Below are 22,443 nucleotides of genomic sequence, written 5' to 3'. Positions count from 1 at the left end.
CGTGATCGGTAAGGGCATGATATGGCGGGAAGGCTGGTGTATGGGATTGAATGAGATCCAGGATCAGCCATGATAGAATGAGGTAGCGGACTTGGTGGACTGAATGGCCTAATTCTGCTCCTATGCCTTATGGTCTTTTATTTTGACAGGACTGGATTAATATGTGATTTTTAAAGCATTTTTAATATACAGTATTTCTGTTCTTGCATGGTTTTTAATCTATTCATTATATGTAATTGATTTATTTGTTTATTATTTTTTTCTCTCTGCTAGATTATGTATTGCATTGAACTGCTGCTGCTAAGTTAACAAATTTCACGTCACATGCCAGTGATAATAACCCTGATTCTAATTCTGATTCTATTAAACATACTCTTTGAAAAGAATTCTTCAGATATGGTAGAACATGATACTGTATAACTTCCCAAAGGGTATGATGTGGGAAATTTGTTAATTCCAGTTTGACAAAGATGTACACAATTTGGTCTTTGACATTCTGGAATGATCATAGTGTGTCATAGCTACCAGCTGCCTATTCACTTGTTTCCTGCTGGGCAAGATTATTGCACGCAAAGCAGAAAGAAATTACGCATAGCCTGTCAAAGTGAATGTTTTTAGAATGACAGTCTGTTAGATTTGGATTGTTAACACCCAGTAAGAGTACCATCAGGATATTACTATATCATATTTCTTACGATTTAAATACATGTATTGCTCTAAAGATAGTTGGATTCAGAGATTCAGTCATAGAAGTACTTAGTATTTCTGATCAAGTATCTTATTAAATTAATTAGTTTTAGCACAAAGATTTCATATCATGGCTGCAAAACTGACTTCTTTGAGACTTTTTTTCCAAGTTGCACCAGAGTATACAGAAACATTAAATTTTAGCTACTAATTAATTGTCTATGCATGTTAAATTTTGACTGGTTCAGTGTTTCTGTGAGCAAGGCAGTGCTTAAGTATACTGACTATGGTTTTCCTGAACAATCCTCTCCTATTTCTGGTCAGTTTTTATTCATTACTTTTAATTATTTATATCATTACTTTATTTTCTTGTCAAGATATGAATATGAATGTGCTAAGAAAATGTTTGCCTGTCTTGTGATTTTTGAAACAAAAATCCTGAATTTTATTTTCAAATTTAACACTGCCCTGTTTGTAAACTAAATAATGCAAAAGCTGAAAATAAGAAATACAGTCAGGGAAATACAAGACCAGGCAGATAGAGCCTGTAAATGGGAAAATAACAGGTATCATTTCATTTGTAACCTTGCATTAGGAGCAGAAAGTAGAAAAAAAGCAAGCCTTTCATAGGATGCAACAAAGTAGTGGGAGGAAGAGGGTGACAGGTAAAAATGGGAGCCATCAAGCAAACAAAAGTTCTAATTTAAATAAAGCATTAAGTTAAAATGTTAACTTCATTTCTCTTTTGCCCCAGGTGCTCCTTGGCCATAATTTTAGGAATATGTTTCAGTATATTTGCATATTGCTGGCTATAATTTAAACCAATATTTCCATTTAATACTGAACAAAAAAACAGCACATTCTAGAAATCTGAAGTATAAATGGACCACAGTAGAAACAGAGCAGGTCAGTCAGAATTTGTGAAGAGAACAGACTTTAACATTTCAGGTTACATCTTTCCTTGGAACCTCTTACAGGATGTTATATTAATCAACTGCCAGTTTGTGATGTAAATCATCTTTTCATATTCATCAGTTTCTTTCTGTTTCCCTCCTCATATTCTCTATACTGCATGCAATCTGACTTAGAAATTCTATCCCTGAAATAATATTTTCTGTTTTCAAAAAATATATTGTTATTTTAGCTTCCCTGTATAAAGAGGTCAAGGTACATTAAAACTCCAATACTCCAGCAAGTTTTGGACTTTAATAGTGCAGAACTAACAGATTTCCAGACCTGAAGATGGGTCTCAGCCTGAAACATTGACTGTTACTCTTTTCCGTAGATGCTGCCTGACCTGCTGAGTTCCTCCAGCATTTTGTGTGTGTTGCTTTGGATTTCCAGTATCTACAGATTTTTTTGTGTTTGAGATTATGGATAACTCTGAACATCCTCTACATAGCACCATCCAGAGACAGAGAAGCAGTTTCAGCGACAGGTTACTATCGATGCAGTGCTCCTCAGACAGGATGAAGAGGTCAATACTCCCCAATGCCATTAGGCTTTACAATTCTACCGCCAGGACTTAAGAACTTTTTAAAAGCTATTATTAATGCTTTTTGAGATAGTGATTTAGATGCATATCATATTTTTTACTGAGTTAAGTATTGTATGTAATTAGTTCTGCTACAACAAGTGTATGGGACATTGGAAAAAAAGTTGAATTTCCCCATGGGGATGAATAAAGTATCTATCTATCTATCTATCTATCTATCTATTTTCCAGTGTTACGTATCCCGTAACTGGATCACTTACCAGCAAAGATAGAGAGGTCCGCTGAAGTCTGATGGTACCATTTTCAAACGTTTTTATTTATAAAGGGGCACAAACGTAAGGTTAATTCAAACATTTTGATAACATACGTCGTCAATACTCAATCTAAAGCGCAGGTATAGTAATAACCAATAAGAAACAAACTCTATCGTTGTCTAGGGGTAATGTATATATTGTCCGCTGTATATCTGAAAGTCTCTTGCGGTCACTGCAGTTCCACCAGCTGCCGTCGGTTGTGGTGTCGCGTTGGTGCACTTTGTTAAGGAGAGAGAGAGGTAGAAATCAAATGAAACAGTTACCCGGCAGGTTTTTCCAACCTTCAGGAGTTCAGTTCGTCGAAGTCTCGTTGGGGAATGGACGTTCACTTGTGGCCTCCCCTGTAGCTAAGCCGTTCTTCCGTGGTGAGGTCGCCAATCCCAGGCAAGGAAAAGACGCACACGAACCCCACCACCGGCTGTCGCTATTAAAACGCTGTCGCAGGATTCCTAGCGTGTCTTCTGGTGCGTCTGGGGGGCCGTCTTTATAACCCCTCTTTTATCTGAACTCACGGGGTCTCAGATGTCAATCAGGTTGGGATGATGCAATCTCTCTCCATCTCTCCACCCACGTTGCCCTGAGGGTATACACGTAGTACAGTTCCCAATTCACAAAAGGTGTCTCCACGAGACAATGACCACCGGCGCCAGCTTTGCCTCGCCGTGAAACATGGGACACCGCACGTATCTCTCTCTTCTCTTGGGTCATTGACCCCCCCCCCCCTCTTCACTAGGGCTCTGGTGATTCTCACAAAGGAGGGGGCTGGGATCATAACACCAGACTGTTAACGTTTTTTGAAAGATTACTCCAACACACCGTTTTAACAAAGACGGTAGAATAGTAAATTTCCAGGAAACACTGAGGTCAAAGGGAGCAGGGTAGTAGGACCATGTGACATTTTGGCCTTTAAATTTCAGTTGGTCATAACCCTACCCAGGTTACTGACACCTAAATTCCATCATCACATCCAGCCCACACAGCTGACCTCATGTTTTACAATAGCAGGTCAATAGGTAATGAGAACTTAGTGTGCTGAGTCCTAAATGGCGAGACGCCAAAAAATCAGGATCTTCAAGCAATCAAATAGCAGATTGTACATGTTTAGGATTAATGTAAAATGTTTTGGAGTCTGGACTCATCTTAAACTCTGAATCTGAAGTTAAGCACTATACTGATTCTGAATCAGTTCAGTGGAGTCCCTGTCAAGAATATCCAATACCAGCCTGGACTCAACCTCTGTGAAGGAGGGATACATACTAAACTTATATTGGAACGAATGTATCAAATTCTGATGGTACTAGAATTGATGGGATCTATATCTGCTTATTTCTGTGTTGTCAATTCAGAATCAGAATCAGGTTTATTATCACCGACATGTGACATGAAATTTGTTAACTTAGCAGCAGCAGTTCAATGCAATAAATAATCTAGAAGAAAGAAAGAAATCGATTACAGTATATGTATATTGAATGTTTTAAAATTGTGCAAAAAACAGAAATAATGTATATTAAAAAGTGAGGTATTGTTCAAAGGTTCAATGTCCATTTAGGAATCGGATGGCAGAGGGTAAGAAGCTGTTTCTGAATTGCTGAGTGTGTGCCTTCAGGCTTCTGTATCTCCTACCTGATGGTAGCTGTGAAAAAAGGGCAAGCCCTGGGTGCTGGAGGTCCTTAATAATGGACGCTACCTTTCTGAGACACCGCTCCCTAAAGCTGGGTACTTTGTAGGCTAGTGCCCAAGATGGAGCTGACTAGATTTACAACCTTTTGTAGCTTCTTTCAGTCCTGTGCAGTAGCCCCTCCATGCCAGACAGTGATGCAGCCTGTCAGAATGCTCTCCACAGTACAACTATAGAAGTTTTTGAGTGTATTTGTTGACATGCGAAATCTCTTCAAACTCCTAATAAAGTATAGCTGCTATCTTGCCTTCTTTATAACTACATTGATATGTTGGGACCTGGTTAGATCCTCAGAGATCTTGACACCCAGGAACTTGAAGCTGCTCACTCTCTCCACTTCTGATCCCTCTATGAGGATTGTTATGTGCTCCTTCATCTTATCCTTCCTAAAGTCCAAAATCACTCTTTCGTCTTACTGACGTTGAGTGCCAGGTTGTTGCTGCAGCAGCATTCCACTAGTTGGCATATCTCACTCCTGTATGCCCTCTCGTCACCACCTGAGATTCTACCAACAATGGTTGTATCATCAGCAAATTTATAGATGGTATTTGAGCTATGTCTAGTAACACAGTCGTGTGTATACAGAGAGTAGAGCAGTGCGCTAAGCACACACCCCTGATGTGCGCCAGTGTTGATCATTAGTAAGGAGGATATGTTACCACCAATCCGCACAGACTAGTCTTTCGGTTAGGAAGTCAAGGATCCGATTGCAGAGGGAGGTACAGAGGCCCAGGTTCTGCAACTTCTCAATCAGGATTGTGGGAATGGTGGTATTAAAGGCTGAGCTATAGTCGCTTAACAGCATCCTGACATAGGTGTTTGTGTTGTCTAGGTGGTCTAAAGCTGTGTGAAGAGCCATTGAGATTACATCCCATTGATCTATTGTGGCGATAGGCAAATTGCAACGGGTCCAGATCCTTGCTGAGACAGGAGTTTAGCCTAGTCAAAACCAACCTCTCAAAGCATTTCATCACTGCCGGCGTGAGTGCTACCGGGCAATAGTCATTAAGGCAGCCCACATTATTCTTCTTAGGCACTGGTATAATTGTTGCCTTTTTGATACAAATGGGAACTTCTGCCCGTAGCAGTGAGAGGTTGAAAATGTCCTTGAATACTCCCGCTAGTTGGTTGGCACAGGTTTTCAGAGCCTTACCAGGTACTCCATCTGCCTTGCAAGGGTTCACTCTTTAAAGCCAGTCTAACATCGGCCTCTGAGACGGAGATCACAGGGTCCTTAGGTGCAGCTGGGATCTTCACAACTGTAGTTGTGTTCTCCCTTTCAAAGCGTGCATAGAAGGTGTTGAAAACATCCAATATGTTTTACTTATTCTGAACATTTCTGAGATACACAACACACATTTAGTTCCTAGTATCTCAAAACATAAACACAATGATACCATGGAACAAACACGAGGAAATCTGCAGATGCTGGAAATTCAAACAACAACACACACAAAATGCTGGTAGAGCACAGCAGGCTAGGCAGCATCTATAGGGAGAAGCGATGTTGACGTTTCGGGCCGAGACCCTTCGTCAGGACTAACCGAAAGGAAAGATAGTAAGAGATTTGAAAGTAGAGGGGGGAGGGGGAAATGCGAAATGATAGGAGTAGACCGGAGGGGGTGGGATGAAGCTAAGAGCTGGGTACCATGGAATCCTTTTTGCCATCATTTCAGGTGCATGACCCTAACTCCACAAAAATCTTAAATAAGGAGATGAACACTATACAGTGTATGTCTTTTTATTTGTTAAAATGTTAATACATTGGAAGCAGTTAACAGAAAGTTTACAGTGTTTTACCTAGAATAGGCAGGCAGTCTTATAAAGAAAGATTATATAGGCTAGTTTCTATCTTTGCACAGTAGAAGAATAAGAGATGATTTATTTGAAACATTTAAAATCCAGAAGATATTTCCTTATGGAAGAATCCAGAACTACAAGTCTCAGTTTGAAAACAATGCTTCACCTTTTTAAGATTAGGTCTTCTTTTTAAACCTCTGAGGATATGATGATTGTATCTGCTTATTATCTCTATTCAGGGAAATGGGGCAATTGAGAGATCAAGGTTCATGTATTCAGCAATCTTTGTGATCATTGATGCCAAGGGGGCATGAATTTGAAAAATGCATTTAACAGTAAAAGAGTGAGTAGGTTTGGACAATAAACTAAGAAGGTCACATATTGCGAAAAGAACAGGGACCTGGATAAACCTTGATGCAGTAATTATGGATTGAATAAAAAGAAATTGCCGTGCTTCATTGTTCATTCAGTTATGAGTTAAGTGACCGCAGTACAATGGAAAGTTCCTACTAATTATTCTTGCCTGGTTTTCTGTCTTAAAAGCATGGAGATCTGGTGAGGAAAACATCATTTTTGGTGGCAGAGGCCTCTGTTTGGTAGGATAGCCTGCAGCACACATTAATGAATGGCACTGGGTCCTTATGGGGAGGGTGTCCTATAACAGATTATTTTAGTTTTCAAAGGGACAGAAAAGTGATGAAACAGTAAACAATGTAAATGAGAAAATTAGTGACGTTTTATATTAACAGTAAAAGTCTAGAACAGCAATTTGCAGACAATCGTCATCCAGAAGATTAAGATGCATGGAATGCAATTTATTTTTGCTGGAAATCTGTGACTAGTAGTGATCTCTCCTGTTAATGATATAAATAAATGAGCTGGATGAAAATGGAGGTGGGTGTGATAACAAGTTGGCAAATGAAACAAAGGCTGGTGGTGGGGGATAGTGCAGAAGACTAGCAAAGGATTTGGAGAAGGCGATTAAACAGGACGCAAGCCAAAATCTTCCCAGCTATGGACAGGAGGGAGATGCCTCGGTGATTGTCACAAGACTGGCAGTTGCCTTTCCTCTTGTAGATGTGGACTATGCAGGCATCTTTCAACTGTTGTGGGACCTTTCCTTCGTTCCACATAGACTGGAAGAGCTCAGTCAGCTTCTGCATCATGAATGGGCCTCCTGCTTTGTAGACTTCAGCAGGGATTGCATCTGATCCTGGTGCTTTGCTACAAGAAAGTTGCCTGATGGCTTTTCTCATGATATTTGCTGCACGCCAACTCCAGGAAAAATGTCAAGAGCAGCACAGCGACCTCTTTATGACCTTCGTCGATCTGACCAAGGCATTTGATACGGTCAGCAGAGATGGCTGGCTGCCCTAGCAGGTTCATCACAATTGTTTGGCACGATGGCATGATGGTGAAAGTTTTGGATGATGGTGACGAGTCAGAAGCCTTCCCAGTGATGAACGGTGTGAAGCAAGGATGCGTTCTTGCCCCTACACTCTTTAGCATGGTCTTCTCTGCTATGCTGAATGATGCCTTCCGCGATTGTCAGGATGGTATACACGTCAGATACAGGACTGGTGGTGGGCTATTCAACCTCTGGCGTCTACAGGCTGTTACAAAGGTAAAGGAGACCGTCGTCAGAGACCTCTTATTCGCTGATGATTGCGCCCTCAACACCAGCACAGAGCAGAAGATGCAGCGAGAAATGGACTGCCTCTCACGAGCCTGTGACAACTTTGGACTTACAATTAGCACCAAAAAGACCGAAGTTATGTACCAGCCCGCACCCGGAAAGCCCTACCAGGAACCACACATCACAGTAAAGGGGCAGAAGCTACTGGCAGTCGACAGCTTTACTTATCTGGGCAGTACTCTATCATGAGCGGTGAACATAGATGCAGAGATCAGCAACAGGATTGCCAAAGCCAGTGCCGCCTTTGGGAGACTCCGTGAGAATGTATGGGAGCGGAGAGGTCTCAGCCTTACCACTAAGCTGAAGGTCTACCGAGCAGTGGTTCTCACCACCCTCCTCTATGCCAGCGAGACCTGGACTGTCTACAGCAGACACGCTAAACAGCTCAACCACTTCCACTTGAGCTGCCTCCGCAGATTTCTCCATGTACGATGGCAGGACAAAGTCCCAGACACGGAGGTCCTGGAGCGGGCTAGCACCCACAGCGTCTACACCCTCCTACAGAAAGCCCAAGCCAGATGGGCTGGCCATGTCGTCAGGATGTCTGACAGTTGACTACCAAAACAGCTGCTGTATGGAGAGCTGAGCCAGGACAAGCGCTCAGTTGGAGGGCAGAAGAAACGTTTCAAAGACTGCCTCAAAGTGTCCCTCAAAGACCTCAACATCAATCCCAGTAGCTGGGAATCGCTTGCTCTGGACCACCCAACCTGGTGGAGCAGCACCACTAAAGGAGCGTATGCAGCAGAAATCAGACCGCAGAGGCTCAGAGGAAACGTGCCGTGCGCAAGGCTCGAACTACCTCCACTTCCACTGCAGCACCTACCCTCATGTGTCCCACATGTGGGCGAGCTTTCAGGGCCCGGATTGGCCTCACCAGTCACCTCCGGACCCACAGTCACAAACCCTCCACCTGACAGAAGTCATGGTCGTCTTCGACTCTGAAGGACGAACAACAACAAGCAAAGGATACAGTGGGATATAGATCAGTTGCAGATATGGATGAAGAAATTGCAGATGGAGTTTAACCTGGCCAAATGTGAACTGTTGCACCTTATGAGATCCAATACACTGTTAATGGCAACACCCTTAATAATGTCGATGAGCAGAGGGATCTTGGAGTCCATGTCCATAGGTACCTGAAAGTGGCTACACAGATTAATAGGGTGGTAAAGAAGGCATGTGGCATGCTTGCCTTTATTTGTCAACTCTTTTCAAGAGTTGGGAATTTATGTTGTAGCTTTATAGAACTCCAGAAATAACAGATTAGCAATACACTAACTAGAGTATACCACTCAGTTCTGGATGCCTCATTATAGAAAGGATGTTGAGGCTTTGGAGAGGGTGCAGAAGGGGTTTACCATGATGCTGTCTGTATTTGAGGGCATGTGTTATATAAAGATATTGGTCAAACTTGGATTGTTTTCTCTGGAATGGCAGAGGCTCAGGGGAAACCTGTGTTAGATTATGAGAGGTTTAGAAGAAAACCAGTACCATTTATCTAGGGTTGAAGTGTCTAATACCAGAGGGCATGTATTTAAGGTGCAAGGGATATGTGTGAGACAAGTTTTTATTGATGGGTGCTTAGAGTGCACTGCCTGGGGTGCTGCTGGAGGCAAATAGGATGAGTGCATTCAAGAGGCTCTTGGAGAGGCTAATAAATGTGCAGGAACTGGAAGAATATGGACATTGTGTAGGCAGAAGAGATTAGTGTAGTTGGGTACTGGATAACTAATTTAATTAGTTCGGCACAACATTGTGAATCAAAGTGTCAGATCCTGTGCTGTACTGTTCTATGTCAAATAGACTTGTCTGATGAAGGAATGAAATCTTTTGTGTGATAAATTGCTGGTGTAAATATGTGCCAACCATACTGGTAAAATGAATCTTCAGTGTCCTGCCTAAATGACTACTGTCCTGTTGCACTTACATCCATCATCATGAAGTGTTTCGAGAGGCTCATCATGAGGCATGTCAAGACCCTGCTGCCCCCTCACTGGACCCCCTGCAGTTTGCGTACCGTCCCAACCGCTCAACAGGTGACGCCATTGCCACCACCCTCCACCTGGCCTTAACCCACCTGGACAAAAAAGACATATACATTTGGATGCTGTTCATAGACTTCATTTCAGCATTCAACACAATCATCCCTCAGAAACTGATTGGAAAGCTGAGCCTACTGGGCCTGAACACCTCCCTCTGCAACTGGATCCTAGACTTCCTGACTGGGAGACCTCAGTCAGTCCGGATCGGGAACAGCATCTCCAACACCATCACACTGAGCACAGGGGCCCCCCAGGGCTGTGTGCTCAGTCCACTGCTGTTCACTCTGCTGACCCACAACTCAAGCCACATCATCAAGTTCGCCGATGACACAACCGTGGTGGTTCTCATCAGCAGGAATGATGAGTCAGCTTACAGAGAGGAGGTGCAGCGGCTAACAGACTGGTGCAGAGCCAACAACCTGTCTTTTAATGTGAACAAAACAAAAGAGATGGTTGTTGACTTCATGAGGGTATGGATCGACCACTCCCCGCTGAACATTGACGTCTCCTCTGTAGAGATCGTTAAGAGCACCAAATTTCTTGGTGTTCACCTGGAGGAAAATCTCACTTAGTCCCTCAACACCAGCTCCATAGCAAAGAAAGCCCAGCAGCGTCTCTACTTTCTGCGAAGGCTGAGGAAAGTCCATCTCCCACACCCCATCCTCCTCACATTCTACAGGGGTTTTATTGAGAGCATCCTGAGCAGCTGCATCACTGCCTGGTTCGATAATTGCACCATCTCGGATGGCAAGACCCTGCAGCGGATAGTGAGGTCAGCTGAGAAGATCATCAGGGTCTCTCTTCCCGCCATCACAGACATTTACACTACATGCTGCATCCGCAAAGGAAACAGCATTATAAAGGACCCCATGCACCCCTCATACAATCTCTTCTCCCTCCTGCTGTCTGGGAAAAGGCTCCGAAGCATTCGGGCTCTCACAACCAGACTATGTAACAGTTTCTTCCCCCAAGCTATCAGACTCCTCAATACCCAGGACCTGGACTGATACCTTGCCCTATTGTCCTGTTTATTATTTATCGTAATGCCTGCACTGTTTTTGTGCACTTTACGCAGTCCTGTGTAGGTCTGTAGTCTAGTGTAGCTTTCTCTTTTTTACGTAGTTCAGTTTAGTTTTGGTACTGTGTCATGTAACTCCATGGTCCTGAAAAATGTTGTCTCATTTTTACTATGTACTGTACCAGCAGTTATGGTTGAAATGACAAAAAAAGTGACTTGACTTGACTAAGGTATTGGTATCTACTTTAATAACAATATGAATTTCTGTTATAATAATCATCTAGTATATTCCCATTAGCTAAGACAACTGTTCAACATATAGAAAAATCAGTATTGAAACTCTCTTTAATTAAATTATTGTAGCTTTAGAATGGTGACTTTGTACTGAAAGACATGATAAAATAATTATACATTACATTCTGTATCATTTAATTTATACTGTTGTTTTCTGTCCCATCGACTGGTTGACCTCAAAAACTCCTACCCACAGAAACCTGTCTGTACCCTAGCACGGCTATTTCCTTTGGAATATTTTAGATATTTAATTTATGCCATTTCTTTTTCATGATGAATCTCCTACCATTACAGCAATAGAATAATCTACCTTTCTTGCCAAGAAACTGAAGAGCTTGGCAGTTAATAGCATTCTTTATATTTAAACCTTTAAATGCAGCAGCTGAACATATTTTTATCGACAATGGACTTGTTCACTTTAATTGCATTTGAGATACTATTGCATCCACACATCATGAGGAACACCCACACAAGGTACTGGAAGAAAGATAGCTTCAGATATCTTTGTTTCCACTAAAACATCTTTTTGTAGTTTAGCTTTCATCAGCTGGGAATATTCATAAAGTCAGTAATGGAAGTTCTGTTTCTTTCATTTGGGTTGGGGTTAGAATATTCATCTCAAGTGTGGGTATGCCCAGATTGGGGAAGCATACCAAAATCTTGTGTCTGAATCAAAGCAAGCCTAATGTTGATACAATGTTAGGCATAGCTTTTTCCACTGCCTGCTTCACTTCTGCAGAATATTGAAAGCCTAAGCTGCTTGCTCGATGATGCAGTCTGTCTGTGAAGAATAAGACAGCAGATGCCACTGCAGGATAGGTAAATGATGAATGCATCTGTGCTGTAGACAAGATACCGTTTATTCTTTAGACAATTTTTCTTTTGTTCAGTTTTTTCCAAATGGGAAGACATTGACACTTGCATGTGTAATTTCTACTGATGCTTGGCATTTATACTTCTCTGCCCAAGTTGGATGCTCACTATTATCTGGAGGGAAGAATCAAAATGAGCAGGAACTGCCAATGGTCTTTGGCAGTGCAGAGGACTTATCACCTCTAAATTCAATGATTTTCTGAAAATATGCCATTTTGGTGGCAGCCCCAACCATTTTTTTGGGATCAGGACAAGAACGGCAGCGTGAGAGCTAAATTCTGAAGGAAGGCAGTTTTTAAAAAAACTTCTTCGAGTACAAGAAGGGTGAGACTGCGCAGGCGTGTGGCGTAGATGGGACAGTGCAGAGAGCTTAAAAAGGAAGGGGACTTCCAACTGGCAGGTGCATGACATAGACAGGACAGCACAGCGAGTTTAAAAAGACCACCCTATACAGCGGGCAGCGGAGTAAGTGGCAGCAGAGTATAGGGCTTTGGCTCAATGGGCTTAGGCAGTAAAGGCAAGAGCAAGACACCAACTCTTTTTTTTTTCCCCTTGGTGAATCATCCCGGACAAACGGAGAAACAGCAGGGCTCACACAGCTAACGGTTTTAAAAGTTTGTGTGTTTGGCGAGGTAAGTGGGTGAGTAGACTTATTTTTCCTTGTTTCATTCCTGTTGAATGAGTTAGCATGTCTGCAGGGTTAATGCTTTGTTCAGGGTGTCAGATGTGGAAATCCTGGGAGACCTCCACTCTCCCTGATGGCCACATCTGCACCAGGTGCACCGAGATGCAGCTCCTCGGAGACCGTGTTAGTGATCTGGAGCTGCAGCTTGATGACCGACTGCTTATTAGGGAAAGTGAAGAGGTTATAGACAGGAGCTACAGGGAGGTAGTCATCTCTAGGCTACAGGGGTCAAAAAACTGGGTGACTGTCAGGAGAGGGAAGGGAATTGCCCGGATAGTGGAGAGCACCTCTGTAGCTGCCCCCCTCAGCAACAAGTATATCGTTTTGGATGCTTTTGAGGGGGATGACCTGAAAGGGGATGGCCACGGTGACCGGGTCTCTGGCACTGAGCCTGGCACTGTTGTGCAGGAGGGAAGGAGGGAGAAGAGGAATGCGGTAGTCATAGGGGATTCCATAGTCAGGGGAACTGACAGGAGATTCTGTGAGCCTGATAGAGATACCCGCATGGTGTGTTGCCTCCCAGGTGCCAGGGTATGGGATGTCTTGGATTGGGTCCAGAATATTCTGAAGAGAGAGGGCGAGCAGCCAGCTGTCTTGGTACATGTTGGTACCAATGACATAGATAGGAAAAGGGAGGAGGTCCTGAAGAGAGATTTCCGGGAGTTGGGAAGGAAGCTGAGAAGCAGGACCTCCAGGGTAGTAACTCAGGATTGCTACCTGTGCCACGTGCTAGCGAGGGCAAGAATAGTAGGATCAGGCAGATAAATGTGTGGCTGAGAGACTGGTGCAGGGAGCAGGCCTTCAGATTCTTGGATCATTGGGATCTCTTCAGGGGGCAGTAAGACCTATTCAAAAAGGATGGGTTACACCTGAACCCGAGGGGACCAATATCCTGGCGAGAAGGTTTAACAGAGCTGTTAGGGAGGGTTTAAACTAATTTGACAGGGGGATGGAAACTGGAATGATAGAGCGGAGGAGGGGGAAAACAGAAATAAATCTAAGATAGTGAGCAGTAAAGATGTCAGGAAGGACAGGCAGGTGATGGGGCAAATTTGCAGCCATTGGGATGAGTTGCAGTGCAATCAAAGCAAAAAGTACCAAATACTGGACTTAAGGTGTTATACTTAAATGCACGCAGCATAAGGAATAAGGTGGATGATCTTGTCGTACAGCTACAGATTGGCAGGCATGATATTGTGGCCATCACTGAGATGTGGCTAAAGGATGCATGTCTCTGGGAGCTGAACGTCCAAGGATACATGGTGTATCGGAAGGATAGGCAGGTAGGCAGAGGGGATGGCGTGGCTTTATTGGTAAGAAATGAAATTAAATCATTAGAAAGAGATGACATAGGATTGGAAGGTGCAGAATCTTTATGAGTTGAGCTAAGAAATCGCAGGGGTGAAAGGACCCTGATGGCAGTTATATACAGGCCTTCTAACAGCTGCAATGATGTGGACTACAAATTACAACAGGAAATAGAAAAGGCTTGCCAGAAGGGCAGTGTTATGATAATTGTGGGAGATTTTAACATGCGAGTGGATTGGGAAAATCAGGTCAGCACTGGACTTCAAGAGAGAGAATTTGTAGAATGTCTATGAGATGGCTTTTTAGAACAGCTTGTTGTTGAGCCCACTAGGGGATCGGCTGTACTGGATTGGGTATTGTGTAATGAACCAGAGGTGATTAGAGAGATTGAGCTGAAGGAACCCTTAGGAGGCAGTGATCATAACATGATTGAGTACACTATGAAATATGAGAAAGAGAAGCCGAAATCCGATGTGTCGGTATTTCAGTGGAGTAAAGGAAATGAGTGGCATGGGAGAGGAACTGGCCAAAGTTGACTGGAAAGGGACACTAGTGGGAAGGACGGCAGAGCAGCAGTGGCTGGAATTATGCGAGAAGTGAGGAAGGTGCAAGACAGATATATTCCAAAAAGGAAGAAATTTTTGAATGGAAAAAGGATGCAAACGTGGCTGGCAAGAGAAGTCAAAGCCAAAGTAAAAGCAAAGGAGAGGGCATACAAGGAAGCAAAAATTAGTGGGAAGACAGAGGATTGGGAAGTTTTTAAAAGCTTACAAAAGGAAACTAAGAAGGTCATTAAGAGGGAAAAGATGAACTATGAAAGGAAGCTCACAAATAATATCAAAGAGGATACTAAAAGCTTTTTTCAGGTATATAAAGAATAAAAGACAGGTGAGAGTAGATATAGGACCGATAGAAAATGATGCTGGAGAAATTGTTATGGGAGATAAGGGGATGGCGGAGGAACTGAACAAGTATTTTGCATCATTCTTCACTGAGGAAGACATCAGCAGTATACCGGACACTCAGGGGTGTCAGAAAAGAGAAGTGTGTGCAGTCACAATTACGACAGAGAAAGTACTCAGGAAGCTGAATAGTCTGAGGGTAGATGAATCTCCCAGACCAGATGAAATGCACCCTCATGTACTGAAGGATGTAGCTGTGGAGATTGCGGAGGCATTAGCAAGTGATCTTTCAAAAGTCAATAGATTCGGCATGGTTCCGCAGGACTGGAAGATTGCAAATGTCACTCCGCTATTTAAGAAGGGGGCAAGGAAGCAAAAAGGAAATTATAGACCTGTTAGCTTGACGTCAGTGGTTGGGAAGTTGTTGGAGTCGATTGTCAAGGATGAGGTTACAGAGTACCTGGAGGCATATGACAAGATAGGCAGAACTCAGCATGGTTTCCTTAAAGGAAAATCCTGCCTGACAAACCTATTGCAATTTTTTGAGGAAATTACAAGTAGGCTAGACAAGGGAGATGCAGTTGATGTTGTGTATTTGGATTTTCAGAAGGCCTTTGACAAGGTGCCGCACATGAGGCTGCTAAACAAGATAAGAGCCCATGGATTTACGGGAAAGTTATATACATGGATAGAGCGTTGGCTGTTTGGCAGGAAACAGAGAGTGGGAATAAAGGGATCCCATTCTGGTTGACTGCCGGTTACCAGTGGTGTTACACAGGGGTCCATGTTGGGGCTGCTTCTTTTTACGTTGTATATCAACGATTTGGATTATAGAATAGATGGCTTTGTGGCTAAGTTTGCTGATGATACAAAGATAGGTGGAGGGGCCGGTAGGGTTGAAGAAACAGAGAGTCTGCAGAGAGACTTGGATAGATTGGGAGAATGGGCAAAGAAGTGGCAAATAAAATAACATGTCGGAAAGTATATGGTCATGCACTCTGGTAGAAGAAATAAACAGGCAGACTACTATTTAAATGGGGAGAGAATTCAAAGTTCTGAGATGAAACGGGACTTGGGAGTCCTCGTGCAAGATACCCTTAAGGTTAACTTCCAGATTGAGTCGGTGGTGAAGAAGGTGAATGCAATGTTCGCATTCATTTCTAGAGGAATAGAGTATAGGAGTAGGGATGTGATATTGAGGCTCTATAAGGCACTGGTAAGACCTCACTTGGAGTACTGTGTGCAGTTTTGGGCTCCTTATTTAAGAAAGGATGTGCTGACGTTGGAGAGGGTTCAGAGAAGATTCACTAGAATGATTCTGGGAATAAGAGGGTTAACATGAGGAACGTTTGACTGTTCTTGGACTGTACTCCTTGGAGTTTAGAAGAATGAGGGGGGACCTCTTAGAAATATTTTGAATGTTGAAAGGCATGGGCAGAGTGGATGTGGCAAAGTTGTTTCCCATGGTGGGGGAGTCTAGTACAAGAGGGCATGACTTGAAGATGCAGACTGTCCATTCAGAACAGAGATGCAAAGAAATTTTTTTAGCCAGAAGGTGGTGAAACTGTGTAATTGGTTGCCACATGTGGCAGTGGATGTCAAGTCATTGGGTGTATTTAAGGCAGAGATAGATAGGTACCTGAATAGCCAGGGCATCAAAGGTTATGGTGAGAAGGCGGGGGAGTGGGACTAAATGGGAGAATGGATCAGCTCATGATAAAATGGTGGAGTATACTCGATGGGCTGAATGGCCGACTTCTGCTCCTTTGTCTTATTTTCTTTAAGAACCACTGTTAGACTTTAAATAAACAGTGTTTTTCTGAAATGAAAATGCAATTGCTGGAAACAGTCAGCATGTCAGGTAGCATATGTGAAAAGCAAAGCATAGTTATAGAATTATAGAGCACTACAGCACAGAAATAAGCTCTTTGGCCCATGTAGTCCATGCCAAACGGTTATTCTGCCTAGTCCAATCAAACCAAACCTTAGCCCTCCATATCCCTCCCATCCAGGTACTTATTCAAAATTCTCTTAAATGTTGCAGTTAAACCCATATCCACCACTTCCGCTGGCAGCTCATTCCACACTCACACCACCATCTGAGTGAAGAAGTTCCCACTCAAGTTTCCCATAAATATTGCACCTTTCACTCTTAACCTGTGACCTCTAGTTCTAGTCTCACTCAACCTCAGAGGAAAACCCTGCTTGCATGAGCTCTATCTATACCCCTCATAACTTTATACACCTTTTTCAAATCTTCCCTCTTTCTCTTATGCTCCAGAGAATAGTCTTAGCTTATTCAATCTTTCCCTATTACTCAGGTTGTACACTTTCAATCTTGTTGATATCTCTGCTGTAGGTAGTTGATCAGCACTGCTCACAATACTCCAAATTTGGCCTCACCAACATCTTATTCAATTTCAACATAACATCTCAAACTCCTCTGCTCAATACTCGGATTTATGAAAGCCATTGTGCTAAAAGCACCCTTTTGACCCCATCTACCTGTGATGTGTTTAAAGTCAAAGACTCTTCATCAGAATTAGATAAGAGAAAATAAATTAGATTTAAGTTGCAGAGAAAGTGGCCTGTGAAGGGGAGGAGGGTCAGGTGTGGATGGCTTGGATAAAAGAATCTATTTGTCTGAAACCCGTTTTATCAAGGGTTTAAATTGTACAGCAATCTAGATGATGAATTAATGGGGGCCAATTAAAATTTGAGAATTTAAAGCAGCATAAAACTTCATAGAGTTCTATGGGTTATGCCCAGCAGGTCAGTCGGATGAATGAAGAGAAAACAAAACAGAGCCAATATCACAAATGAATGACTTACAGCAGAAATGGCTGATTCTAAGAGAATTCATATTTTATGAGGATGTAGAAATCATTACTGAGTCAGGAAGGCTGCAATGGGCTCAGACAGAAGAAGAGGTACTGTTCCTCAAGTTTGTGTTGGGTCTCATGTTAATAATGAAGAGGGCCCAGACAAAAGTCTGATTGGAATGGTGAATTAAAGTGGCAGATAGTAGTAAGATCAGTGTCCTCCCCGTTCTGCAGATTGGGTGCAGGTGCTCTACACAGTCAGCATTTGGTTTCTCCACAATGAAGGACTCCAAATTGTTGGTCCTGAATGCAGTACACTGGATTGAAAGAAAAGCAAATGAACTTATGCTTTGTGTGCAAGGACTATATTGGGTCCCTGGATGGCTTCTATATTGGATTTCTGGCTACATTCCTTGTCCATCAAAAGTCAACAGTGCCTTCAGATCTCTGGGCTAACAGTTTTCAGAAAAGCTTTCTGTTTTTTTTAGTATTTGTACCTACATTTTGTTCTATTGTAGCTTATTTTTCTTATTTATGATTCATGTTGTATAGCAACTTTTGGTCTTGCCTACATCAGCAGGATCAGTTGCACTGGTTCTATGAATGCATCATCGCAATTTAAACATTCACCCACAAGAACCTCTTAATTGTACTTGGTGTCTGATTTTAACTTGAGTTTCTTGGTGTGCCTGTAGAAAACACATGGTCTATTTCACAAATTGCTGATTATCCAATTGTAAATCAGCATTGTTTACATTGATGCCACTAAATTTTCTATCCTTTGTGCTTAAAATTCCACTAGTGCAAATATAAGGATGGTGTCTCTTTTCTAGAAGTTCCTTTCCTATCTTTGTACTTGTATCTTTGTATTGGATTGAAGTTAATTGACTATTAAATGTTATCCCAGATATTCATATGGTAACTCTGTAGAGAAAATCCACTTTTGAACATATATTCATCTGCATAATAAAGTTCATGATTCAAAGTACTGTGTGCAATGAATGTCTTTCAAGAAATTATATATACTTAACAGGAACCTGCTGATTAGATGATTAAATGTGTGTCATTAAATAATTCCATTCTCCATTTTCTTCTCCCTACCTATTCACCGCTCCCGACACCCTATTGTACACCCAGGTCCTTGTTCATTCTACTCATTTCCCAATGTCTGTTAATCAATAGCAAATCATTTCTTAAATTCATTTGCAAGTCACATGAGATGAAGTTCTGATATTTTTGGCACCTGCCTGGTCTGTACTAATTGTAGCCCACAGCATTGCAGTTTTAATCAAGGTTTCAGAGTTTTGGGGTAGGGTCAGGCTTGGAAGGAATGAAAGAGTGGAGATGATTGGCTCTGCTGTTGAATAGTGTGCACCACTGCCAGATTGCCACGTTGGTTTTTTTTTGTCAGTTGTGAAATATTCAGTTCCTGCCAACTCTTCAAATGGTTTTTCAACCTTCTGAGGTTTGTTGTTAACATTGTGTGCTTCCCAGATTCCCTTTTTTGTGCTTGGAACTGCATGATATTAGAAGCACAGCATGTTGCCATGTATCATTACAGATGTTTCACCTGTTGAATCACTGCAGCCTAATCCTCCTTGAAGCTCTCTGAAATTCCTGTATCTTTGTTGCTCTTTTTTTACATCATCACACTGCAAGTTATGAAGTGATTTAGTTGAAACTGTTCATCTCCTTCAAAACTTTTTTGAAAAAAATTCACTGTTACAGAAAAGCAAAATACAATTGTGACATTTAACCCAATGTAATTCATTTTGCATTTTATAAATTGTTTTTTATATTTATTGCATTATGATTCTGTGTGTTTACACATGTATTTCAAGATAGTGTGCTTTCATATTTGTCATTCCTCTTTTGTAATGCTTTCACAGTATTGATAGCTTTGACACATCACTAAGAGTTCAGTTCTGTGTATGTTGGCCAGCGTCCAGTTAAACACAAACACAGTTCCTTCATTAAACTCACACTCAACATTTTAGCTACAGCTTTTTCCCTCTACCATCAGATTTTTGAGCGATTCATGAACCCATGATCACTAACTCACTATTTGTACTATTTTTTATATACTCCTTATTGTAACTTTATATTGTATGCATTTCATTGTACTGTTTTAATTATTGCCAAACAAATTTCACCACATATGTCAGTGATAATAAACTTAATTCTGGTTCTGATTGATTATAATCTTAATTCATACTCAATTCACTTGTGTATATTTTTCTTGCTGGGAAGTATTTTACTTAAACCTTAATCGCTCTTCAAGATCACTTACAAGCTCACTTACTAGCTCCAAACAATTTATACAAATTTGGCTCTAGAATAAAACCTGTTTCCTTACTACAGGTTAATTTGTGAATCTATGGTTTAAAAAGAAAAATATACCAAAAACAATTTATTATATGGCAAATACTAAAAGCTACCTTTGGACTTCTGACAACAGGAGGCATATTCTTACACTATTCAGATCTGAGCTTTTGTTTTAGAGGATTTTAATTCTACTTTTTGCATGTTTTTTACAATTCTGTCAACTTGTTTAGAAACTTAGAGTGGCAAAAGCATCAATAGCCTACTCCTGTGAACCTTTCCTTTCAAGTAGAATAACTTATAAATTCAGTAGAGAAAGGAAAGGTAAAAAATCATATGAAGGAAAATGGGTTTGAGACGAGATGTTTAAAGGGTGGAAAAGAAGAGGCAAGGAGCAGAAACTGTAGGTTGTACATGAAACAAAGATAGAATAAAAAATCTTATCGAGAACTGTCTAATTGGCGTAACAAATTGGAATGGGTGCTTACCGGCAGAATCACTTATACAGTTGTACTTTTTATACCTTTTTCTGTTTTCATGACCTTATGTTTTTTCAGACTTGTTGGTAAGCCTCACACCCTGTGGGAAAAAGTAAGTAAATGATCAACATGTTCACATTGTTAAAGTTATTGCCATTATAAACAATTCAAAACAATAAACAACCCTGCTTAAGGTTCTCACCCAATATTTTCAATGATTGACATCAATTGATTCAACCAGCAAGTGGAAAGAGCAAGTTGAGAGTATATTGATGATTACAGGGAGATACACACATTGATTTCACGAACTATTGAGGCAACAGTTTCCAGAAAAAATTCAATGAAGCAGGCCCCATTGGTAAAACAGAACACAGGCAATAATCAAGCCTCAGAAAACCAGACAGTATTACTTGTGATAGATAATTGAACTTCACTCAGAATGAAGCCTCCTGTTCTTTGGCAATCCCTTGAAATCACAACTGAACTTCTTTCCACCATTGTTTTGGGGAATGGCAGATGCTTGTGCTGGTATTCTTTTAATGTGCAGTAGATGCACTGTACATAGGTTTCCAGAAGGATTTCAAAATGTCAAAGCTTATGATGTGCTATGCTTTTTCTAATTGGCAAGATACATTCAGTGAGCACTTTATTAGGTATAGGAGTGGAGCCTGGTGTAGTCTTTTGCTGCTGTAGCCCATCCACTTCAAGGTTTGACATATTGTGCATTCAGAGATGCTCTTCTGTGCACAACTGTTGTAATGCATGTTATTTGAGTTACTGACAACTTCCTGTCAGCTCATTAACAGGGTGTTTTCACCTGCAGAGCTGCTACTCATCAGATTTTTTTTTGTTTTCCACACCATTCTCTGTAAACTCTAGAGACTGTTGTGTGTGAAAATCTCAGGAGATCAACAGTTTCTGAGATACTCAAACCACCCCATATGACACCAACAATCATTAAAGGTCAAAGTCACTTAGATCACATTCCGACTAGGAGTTGAGGATGCCATCGTCTACCTGCTGAACCGTGTCTACGCCCACCTGGACAAGCCGGCGAGCACTGTGAGGGTCATTTTTTTTACTTCTCCAGTGCGTTCAACACCATCTGCCCTGCTCTGCTGGGTGAGAAGCTGACAGTGATGCAGGTGGATGCTTCCCTGGTGTCATGGATTATTGATTACCTGACTGGCAGACCTCAGTACGTGCGCATGCAACACTGTGTGTCAAGACAGAGTGGTCAGCAGCACTGGAGCTCCACAGGGGACTGTCCTGTCTCCCTTTCTCTTCACCATCTACACCTCGGACTTCAACTGCAACACAGAAGTCTTGCCATCTTCAGATGTTTTCTGATGACTCTGCCATAGTTGGATGCATCAGCAAGGGAGATGAGGCTGAGTACAGGGCTATGGTGGGAAACTTTGTCACATGGTGCGAGCAGAATCATGTGAAAAAGACGAAGGAGCTGGTGGTGGACCTGAGGAGGGCTAGGGTACCGGTGACCCTGTTTCCATCCAAGGGGTCAGTGTGGACATGGTGGAGGATTACAAATACCTGGGAATACGAATTGACAATAAACTGGACTGGTCAAAGAACACTGAGGCTGTCTACAAGAAGGGGCAGAGCCGTCTCTATTTCCTGAGGAGTCTGAGGTCCTTTAACATCTGCCAGACGATGCTGAGGATGTTCTACGAGGCTGTGGTGGCCAGTGCTATCATGTTTGCTGTTGTGTGCTGGGGCAGCAGGCTGAGGGTAATGGACACTAACGGAAACAACAAACTCATTCGTAAGGCCAGTGATGTTGTGGGGGTGGAACTGGACTCGCTGACTGTGGTGTCTGAAAAGAGGATGCTGTCCAAGTTGCATGCCATCTTGAACAATGACTCCCATCCACTCCATAATGTACTGGTTAGGCACAGGAGTACATTCAGCCAGAGACTCATTCCACCGAGACTTAACACTGAGCAGCATAGGAAGTCATTCCTACCTGTGGCCATCAAACTTTACAGCTCCTCCCTCGGAGTGTCAGAC

At 42.1% G+C, this 22,443-nt stretch overlaps 1 protein-coding gene across 4 annotated transcripts in view; it reads left to right on the top strand.

Moving 5' to 3' along the window:
• The window catches only part of prkcz (protein kinase C, zeta), a 349,250-nt gene that overhangs the window by 277,409 nt on the left and 49,398 nt on the right, over nucleotides 1-22,443 (top strand). The window contains exon 17 of one of the 4 annotated variants that reach the window (XM_073032158.1): nucleotides 1,973-2,319. The exons of the other annotated variants lie outside the window; for them this stretch is intronic. Within the exon in view, the coding sequence (XP_072888259.1) occupies nucleotides 1,973-2,056 (84 nt within the window). The 3' untranslated portion in view covers nucleotides 2,057-2,319. Of the gene's footprint in view, nucleotides 1-1,972; nucleotides 2,320-22,443 lie in introns of those variants that run through there. 4 annotated transcript variants of the gene reach the window in all.

Source organism: Hemitrygon akajei, chromosome 29, assembly GCF_048418815.1.
Source record: "Hemitrygon akajei chromosome 29, sHemAka1.3, whole genome shotgun sequence".
In the NCBI taxonomy this organism is placed as follows: domain Eukaryota; kingdom Metazoa; phylum Chordata; class Chondrichthyes; order Myliobatiformes; family Dasyatidae; genus Hemitrygon; species Hemitrygon akajei.
The sequence above is the reverse complement of the archived record's forward strand: the minus strand, read 5'-3'. Positions and strand labels throughout refer to the sequence as shown.